The 9,169-nt window shown below is 46.9% G+C and overlaps 1 protein-coding gene across 2 annotated transcripts in view; it reads left to right on the top strand.

Moving 5' to 3' along the window:
• The first annotated feature begins 912 nt into the window (after window positions 1-912).
• ZCCHC14 (zinc finger CCHC-type containing 14) overlaps window positions 913-9,169 on the top strand; it is an 83,342-nt gene continuing 75,085 nt past the window's right edge. For both annotated transcript variants that reach the window (XM_075008898.1, XM_075008897.1), the window contains exon 1: window positions 913-3,273. In XM_075008898.1, the coding sequence (XP_074864999.1) occupies window positions 2,710-3,273 (564 nt within the window). In that variant the 5' untranslated portion in view covers window positions 913-2,709. The remainder of the gene's footprint in view (window positions 3,274-9,169) is intronic.

The raw sequence follows: 9,169 nt of genomic DNA, 5'->3' as shown, positions 1-9,169 counted from the left end.
CCCACAGGTCAGCATGAACTGTTGGTACCATGTCCCTAGTATTTACTGAAGAGGAACAGCCACACTTGGAAATCCACAGGCTCCCACACCCACAGACTAGGCTCTCTTGGCTCAATGCCTTCTCCCGCAGGCAACACACTTCTGTTGAACAGACCCAGTCCAGATCCAGGCCACACTGAGGACAGCAGCTCAGTCTTCCTGAGAGAAGGGCCCACACTGGACTGCCTTCCTCAAGCTGATTACTCCCCATTCGCCTCCCTTCTCCCCACACGCTGGGTCAGCCTGGCCCCTAGCCCCTGCAGCCCCCCCTGCCCCAGGCTAGTCTGGCCCTGGACCTGCAGCCCTGCACCACCAGCCATTGGGCCAGCCTGGCCCCAACCCCTGCAACCCCCCACCCTCTGCTAGGCCAGCCTAGCCCCATCCCCTGCTGCCCCCAAGCTGGACCAGCCTGGCCCCATCCCCTCCAGCCCCCCACCCTCTGCGGGGCCAGCCTGACCCAAGACACTGCTGCCCACCCCCACCTCTATCTCCTGCAGCTCCCCCCAGATGCATCCCGGTCCGGTCCGCAGCGCTACCCTCCCCTGCCCTTCCTGCACGTGCCCGCAGCCGAGGAGCGGAGGCAGACACGCGCTGTCCCCTCCTACTCGCCCCCGCCCCTGTCGCTCTTGGCCAATCATCCAACGATAGGCGGGCCTGAGCCGCATGATTGACAACCCGGCCTGTCGAGTGGGCGGGAGGAGCTTGGCCCACTCGGCCACTGAGTGGGCGGAGGTGGAGAAAGGGGGCGGGGCACGGCGTGGGGTTGGGCCGCGAGTGAGTGGGGGGGACGACGGGGGGGAGTGAGTTCCGGCCCTGCTCAGGGTTTGGGATTCCTCCGCCGGCTATTCACTTTCACACACAGTGGCGTGCGCCTCCGCTCCGCTTGCTGCCGCCGGCGGGGATTATTTGTCGCGGTGGTGGCGGCTCGGGACCTCCGGTGGCGGCGGAAGCCGGCGGGGACGGCCGGGCTCGGGCGGCGCTCGTCGGCCGTGGGGACGCAGCGGGCGGCGCGGCGGCGCGGGGCCCAGGCGGAGGAAGAGGCTCGCGGAGGGGGTGCGGAGCCCCTCGGAGGCCGGCGGAGGATGGAGCGAGCCGTGCTGAGGCGGCGGGAAGGAGCCGCCCCGTGAGGGGAGCGGCCCAGAGGCCTGGTTCGGCCGAGCCGCCGGGGCAGGCACGCGGCGCTGCGGTCCGCCCGCTGATCGCCGGGGGCCCGGACCGGCATCCCCGGCCTGCCCCCCGCCCCCCGCATCGCTCGGGCCTGCTCCCCGCCAGGCCGCGGCGGGCGAGAGGGCAGCGTGCCCCGCTTGCTTGGCCCGCGGCCGCCGGTGCATCGCGCGTAGGTTCGGGCTGCCTGGCCCCGAGCCCCGCGTGTCCGGTCACCCCCCCGCTCCCGGCCCCTGCGTGTCCGGTCACCTCCTCATCCCTCGCCCAACCCGGCCCCCGCGTGTCCGGTCACCTCGCTCATCCCGGCGCCCGCGTGTCCTGCCAGCCCCCCGTCCCAGGCCCCTGCATGTCCTGTCACCCCTCCTGGGTCTCCTGTTAGGCCCCGGTGTGTCCTGTCACGCCCCCCATCCCAGGCCCCTGCATGTCCTGTCACCCCTCCTGGGTCTCCTGTTAGGCCCCGGTGTGTCCTGTCACGCCCCCCATCCCAGGCCTCTACATATCTTGTCCATCCCTAGCCCCCACTCCCCGGCCTCCGAGTGTCCTGTCACCCCTCCATCTGTAGCCCCCCTTAGATCCCAGTGTGTCCTGTCACTGCCCCCCATCCCTAGCCTTCTCCCACACTTCCGTGTTTCCTGTCACTAGCTAGCCCTCACACCCTTCTGTGCCCCTGTTACCTCCTCATCCCCTCCATCTGTAACCCCAGGTTCCTCCCTCTTCCTGGTGTCCTTGTGTGTGTCCTGTCATTCTCCCATCACTGACCCCTGCATTTCCTATCACCCTCCATCGCTAATCTCCAGAGTCACTCCGGGTCTTCTTATCCCTCAGTCAGAAACCTCTTCCTGAGGTCCTCTCTCTCCCACAGGGTTCCTGTTTGTCCCCACACCCCACATTGGAACCCTCTCCCCAGGTCCTTGTGTGTCTCGTCATCTCCCGCACTGGAATCTGCCCCCATCCAGGATCCCTGTGTCCTCCCATATATCCTTCATAAACAACTGCCCCCAGATCCCTGCATGTCCTCACATTTCCACAATTGGTAACTCCTCTTCAGGTTCCTCACCTCTTATCACTAACCCTTCCCTTGTGTCCTTTGTTTTCCCTTCATTCCTGCCCATCATTAGCTCCTCCCCGGGGACCTTGCAAGTCCCCATTTTCCCCCCTCATTAATCCTCACACCTGGTTCTTGTGTGTTCCTGCATCCTCCCTATCATTAATCCTTCCCTTTTTTCCTCCCCCCACCCCCAGATTTGTTCAGATACATCCCTTCAGGGTTCCACTCTGCCCTGACCCTTAATGTAAACTCCCTGATTTCTCTGGATTTTACTGTTTGGGATCCAGTCTGTTTTACTCTTTGGGTGCTCCCTTATTGTATCTGGGCACTTGCTTCTCAGAGTCCCACTGTAGTTTCCCTGCTTTCTTTTGGGCACTTTCTCTCACTCCCCAGTCCCCACCCCACCCCATCCCCGGGGTACTAGCGCTGGTGGTGGTGGTGGTAGCTGCAGTAGCAACATGGTAGAGAAACGGTGCCCTCGGCTGCAGAGGGACAGCGTGTACCGGTGGTTCTCAGAACTGCCCTCCCCACAGCGAGTGGAATTTCTCTGTGGCCTCCTGGATCTGTGCATCCCACTTGAACTGCGCTTTCTGGGTGCCTGCTTAGAGGACTTGGCCCGCAAGGACTATCACTCCCTACGTGACTCTGAAATCAAGGCCAACAACCCTGCTGACTTGGGAAGCCTCACTAACTTGACAGATGAGGTAGTACGTAGCAAACTGTTGGTCTCCCTTGCATTGTTGGGGTCTGCACACCGAGAGGCAGCTGGGGTCCTCTTCCGCACACTCACCCATATTGATTCTGTCATCAATAATTATGGGCTGCAGCTCAATGAGGGCCGTACTGGAGATGAATTTCTCTTGCTCTTCACTATGGCGTCCAACCACCCTGCCTTCAGTTTTCATCAGAAGCAAGTGCTGAGGCAAGAACTTACCCAGATCCAAAACATCATGGCCAGCACCAGCAAGAATCCCAGCATCTCCACTCTCAACTCCATGGCAACCTACCCTGGCTGTCATAAGGTGGGTATTTCAGCCTCAAACTCTTCTTTTCAAGGTTTGGGAAGTATCTCAAACTTTTTTCTTAAAGGCTTAAACAACAGAGGTACCTCTTTTCTCCTTCCTGCATCACAAATGTTCCAGTGATAAGTGACAAGCTAAGGGACCAGCAAAAATCAATTGCCTAATAGATGGGATGGTCACAGTTTGATCTAGGATTTTTGCCATATAATCAGAAGGGGAACATTCATCAGTGAGTCACAAGTAGAGCAACAGGAATGGACTTGGGGCAACTTGACTACTTTGACTGCTAGGTCAGCACATCAAACACTAGAGAGGGACAATGATATGGAAAATCTATCTGGAAATGGGAGTAAGCCTCTTATCTGAAAGGATTATGGGCTGGAGAACAAATACGTCTCTGGAGGGGTTAGGAATCAGGGTTGTTAGAAGTGTTTGTCCGGTAATAGTGAAATTTTTGTGCCTCTAGGTCCCACTTAGTTTCTCCTAATGGGTTATAGTTGTCTAAATATTGAACAAAATTGAACTGGATTTGTATGTAAATTGGCTGCTTATGGGACTGCTAAAACTCCTTTTAAATTCGGTGGGAGTTGGATCTCTCTTCGTGATGAAAAGGTACGTTTTGGAGGTGTCCTGTAACATAAGCTTTCTTCAAGTTGTATATTCCTTTGGATACTGCGGTTTTAAATTTGAAAATGTGGAGGCGGGAGGGCATATTTTGTACTCAGCTGTGGACATTTAGTTGCTTTGTCCTCAAAAATCCGTTTACTTGTTTCAAAATATATGGATCTTACAAGCAGAGGTTAGGGGCTTACTTTTCAATTTAATTTTTTCTTGAGAATGAAGTACAGATGGAAAAATACTTCAGTACAGACAATAAGGATATAATTAACTACAAGAGGCGCCTCCATACAAATACTTGATCTTATGTTTTCTATTCTGCAGGAGAATCATGACATCAAATTAAGGAGTAGCACAAATGTGCAGACCTTATTTTCATCCTCTGTACCTCACCTTTCTTGGTGATTAAAAGTAAAATTTACCACATACAAAAGTTCTATAGAAACAGGATGAGGAGAAAATAAACATGCTTAAGGAATAAAGACAGGAATGTTTTACCAGCCATATCATTTTGGTCTGTAGTTGATCAAAGATTTATCTAGCTAAGAGAGTCTAGCACCACGTAAGCCATTCTAAGATGGGTGGAGAATCAGTTAGCCTGGTAGCAATAAAATTCTGGGTATTCACTTGCCCACTGTGTTCAGAAGAATAATAACCTTTGTGTGGAGGGCAGTGCGTTTTGAACGTGGAATCATGAATGTGGTATTGGAGAACGCTGATAGTTTACATCCTTTCAAAATTGTCATGTTAGGAGGGTACAAAAATAGTGTAATTAAAGTATATATTTTCAATGTCTTCTGAAGTTAAAATCTGCTTAAGGCACATTTAGGCTTGCTTTTAAGAGAAGTCTGGTAAGTTGTTCAGTTGCTGGTAGCTAATTAATACTTTTTACAACAAGAAGTTAGCTTAGATCTATAGTTGGACAAAGATCATGGAAAAACAATGTATTTTGCTCAGTCCAGTCATGTTTACTTATGAAAAATTGAATCCAAATGTTGCATGCTTGGATTTTGTGATGATGTGACTTATTTGCATTATAACATCACTCAGCAGCATCAGCACAGGTGCCAGGAGAACATAAGTTGTACTGAGACCTCAGCCATCTGAGATCTATTCCCAGTGCCATCCCTTCCCCAGTGTTTGTCCTTCTTTGCCAGAACACAGGCTAAGCTGGGTTGGTATTTGGTGTCAGCTAAGCTCTGAGCACAAACTTCTTTGGGTTCATAAACCTCTGAGACTTCCCTTGCCACAAGATACAGTGGCACTACCTCATGATGTTGATACAGTGTATAATTTAAATAACTAACCTGAAATATCTGTGACTTTAAAGGTTGTGGCTTTCTAGCTAAATTGGAGTTGTGATCAGTTTATTTTTGCCCATGTATAATCTACCTATTACTTTGTGTAAGGTAGTATTTTTATATCAATGCCATGCGTTTTATATTTTGAAAAATTAAGAGTTCTGCATGTTCTGTCATCAAAATAAGCAGCACAGGCACTGTGCAGTCATTATAGACTCTTGAGCACATGCACTCTGTGCATAGTTATATTGAGAGGAAAACACAGACAGTGACTGCCATTTTCATTCATTTGTAATTTTTGAATGGTGTTAGTGTTTAAGAATCTTGAGTTCAAATTTCAATTTAAAAATGAAAATACTTGAACTATTCAAGCAGCATGAAAACCACCTTTTTTCATGCTTAGGTAATTGAAAAGGGATAATTTTACTAAAATTCAAAATCTAGCAGCTCGCTTCCTCCCGAATCCGTTCTGGGTCACGAACAAGTATGAGAAACTTCAGGGCAAACGAGTGAATTTTGTAGGGCGTTATAAACCTCTGAAAATGCATTTGCAGTGAAAGTGACTCTACCAGCACAAATATATAACATCAGTATTGTCATAGTATTTGAATGACAATTGTGACGACATGTTATTTTCCAAACCAAGTAAGATGCATCTCTGAAGAAAAAATTATGTAATTGTCCCTGCTGAAATAATTACAATTTACGTTCAATGAAGTGTGCACATATTTTTGTAAGAATCAGAAAGAGAGGAGTAATAGCTGTGAAATCATAAACTCATTGCATACAGGGTTTCATGTTATATGCTTACATCTGGGAGAAGGTTGGATGTCCAGTCTGAGGTGCCTCTTGTTGTTGGATAGCTTTTTGATTCTATGGCTTGCTGATCCAGTCTAGTCACTTAAGGTTTAGGGTCTGAATGAGTGAACCATGTTGCATAAAACTTGTGTCATTCTCTGAGGTAGTAAGTAAGCATAAAATTGAACTGTGTAATTCAAATTTCTGGTTGTTCAACAATTTTTGTTTTAGATATCCATGATTTAGGATATACTTTTTTTCAGCTATAGATGAAAACAGGTTGATAAGATCAATTTTTCACTGATGCAGGGGATGAGGGATTGTGGGGAGGTATATTTTAACCACTTCCTCTTCTACCTTTCACTTATTTAAAACAATTTGAATCAGGGCCAAAATGCTATACAATGGAAACATGCCAGCAAAGGGCAAAATAAGGCTCTTTTAGGTGAGTTAAGATTTTGAACATTAGTCCTTTACCTGATTCCCTGGTTGGGGACACTCACTGACTTTGTTGGAGCTCTCTGCAGGGATCTGATTGTAGGCAGTCAGCTGCAGAATTCTGTAAAAATACTTTTTAAGTAGTAGTTTTGTCCTTATTTTGCTTGACGTTATAAGGAAGTAACACAATCATTGAGTAATATAATACTGTAGTTGTGTGAGTCTGTTGCAAATTGATATCTTACAAATGGTAGGTCCGTCAGCTTCCAATTACTCTACCAGCATCTCTGTTCCAGGAATGTAGCATGTGATATCAATCATATTATTCCATAGAGTAATATAAATCTTCAGAAATAAGCTGCTTATGAGGTTACAATATTGACTGCTGGTCCTATTTTTAGTAATAAGGTCTCGCTTTCAGGTGCACACAAAATAGTATTGTTTTTATATTGTGTTGCAGAAACTGGTTGAAGGGCTTGAGAATATTTTGAGGAAATGGTAATTCAAGTCTGTAATCCTTTTATGGTTCCAGATTTTGGAAAAAAATATATATATAAAACACCCCCCCTCCCAAGAAAAGGGTAATTGGATTGTTCTTAGCACTATCAGGTAATTCTGGTTTTAAACTGAATTATTAGCCTCTGATCGATCATGAGAGATTATATTCCTTTATTTACTGTCTTAATACCTGTTGAAGCAAGTTTTGCATTCCCTTACCACATGACCCAGCTACAGATTTAAAGACAAGTGGGTGGTACCCAGATGGGACAGTGCTAGCCATAACTTTGTCCCGGGTCCTTTACCATTTTTTATGAGGGTCATGGATGAACCTGCATTCAGATCCTTTTGCTCAAAAACTGGGAGCATCTGCTATGTGAGCTAAAGGAGCAATTCTCTTAGCTTTGAGGTAATGGTGTACACTGATTTCTCTGTGGCCTAACCATTTGTCGGTACAATGAGCCACATTGTGTTAATGTGGATTTCATATGGGTTACACATGTAACACCCTGCTTGGGCCGTCGTCATTTACTAATGCTAATTCTAGACCTTCCCTCCCCCCCCACCCCAAAAAAAAAAAAAAAAAGGTTTTATAGCTTGAACCAGGAAGGTTATTTTATAACTGCACAGGAAGGACTTGAAAGGGATAAAGTAGTTTCCATTAGTAGTATGTTCCTTTTAATTAAATGAATCTTCATCATCATCATCAATAACCATGTGCTCAATGCCCATTGGTATCTGATGCCTCTCTCACTATTTCCTTCCATCTTTCCCTGTCCAGTGCAGAGTGGCTTAGTTTCTGTAAACTAGCTTCGCACCAATCTACTATATCATCTATCCATTCTGTGTGGTCTGCCTCTCCTGTTCGAACCGTCCATTATGCCGAATACTAGGGTCTTAATTTTTCGTTCATCGTTCATTCTATAAATATGTCCAAATAGTTGTAGCTTCCATTTTATAACCTTCTGCAGCAGGTTCTCTTTCAGCTGTATCCTCCTATATAATTCCTCATTGGTGACCTTCTGCATCCATCCTATTCTCAGAATCTTTCTGTAACAACTCCTTTCGAACTCCAGTATTCTTCTTTTTGAATCTTTCGTTATCACCCATGTCTCACATCCATACAACATGCTGCTGAATACACACGTTTGCAAGATGCTCACCTTCGTTCTTAAGCTAATTGCTTTGCTTTTCCAGATCTCATCCATCACCTTCAAACTCACTCTTGCTTTCGCTATTCTAGTCGCTATTTCCTTCTTACAGTCTAGGTCACGTTATGTTGCTCCCCAGATATGTGAACTTCTCTACATTTTCTAGTTCAATAGCATCGACCCTGATATTCCTTCCTATTTCCTTATCTCCAAATACCATTGTTTTTGTTTTATCGATGTTCATAATCAGTCCGTACCACCTCCCTTCTTCGTTTAACACCTGTACCATTTTCGCTAGCTTTTCCTCATCTCCCTCAATGATAACTGTATCATCCGCGAACCTCAAGTTGTTAATTCTTTTCCTGTGTACAGATATCCCTTCTACCTCTTCCTTGATCTTGTCCATCACTCTCTCCAGATGTGCGATGAAGATACTTGGCGATGTTGGAGCGCCTTGTCTTGTACGTCTACTTGTTTTAAACCAACTTCCCAACTCCCTGCATGTTCTCACTGCTGCCTCTGTATTGTCACTGATATTCGTCAACAACCATATCAGTCTGCTGTCCACTCCATATGACTCCAACACCGCACAAGTCACTTTCTGATCGATACTGTCTAATGCCTTTTGAAAATCGACAAAGCAAATGTATACGTTCTTATTGTTTTGTTGAGCTTTCTCCACTATCAGTCTTAGTGCCAATATCTGCTGTATGGTACTTCTATCTTTTCTGAACCCTGCTTGCTTGTCTGCTATATGTTCTTCTATCTGTGATCTTAATCTCTCAGTCAGTATCACCATCAGGACCTTGCTTAGATGATTCGTTAGGGCAAGCATTCTATAGTTCTTGCACTCCAGTGTACTTCCTTTCTTGGGTATTGTCACTAGCACAGATCTTGTCCGTTCCTTAGGTGCCTTCCCTTCTTTCCATGCTATCTTACATAGTCGGTGTATTTCCTGAATCATGCTTTCTCCACCGTATTTGATCATCTCTCCTGTGATCTTATCATTTTCAGGGCTCTTGTTGTTCTTTAGTCATTTCACTGCTTTTTCTACTTCCTCCTTCGAAATATTGGTCTTGCTCTCGATGCTCG

The sequence above is a fragment of the Carettochelys insculpta genome, chromosome 14 (genome assembly GCF_033958435.1).
Source record: "Carettochelys insculpta isolate YL-2023 chromosome 14, ASM3395843v1, whole genome shotgun sequence".
Taxonomy (NCBI): domain Eukaryota; kingdom Metazoa; phylum Chordata; order Testudines; family Carettochelyidae; genus Carettochelys; species Carettochelys insculpta.
Note: the sequence above shows the minus strand (reverse complement) of the source record. Positions and strands in the feature narration are given on the sequence as shown.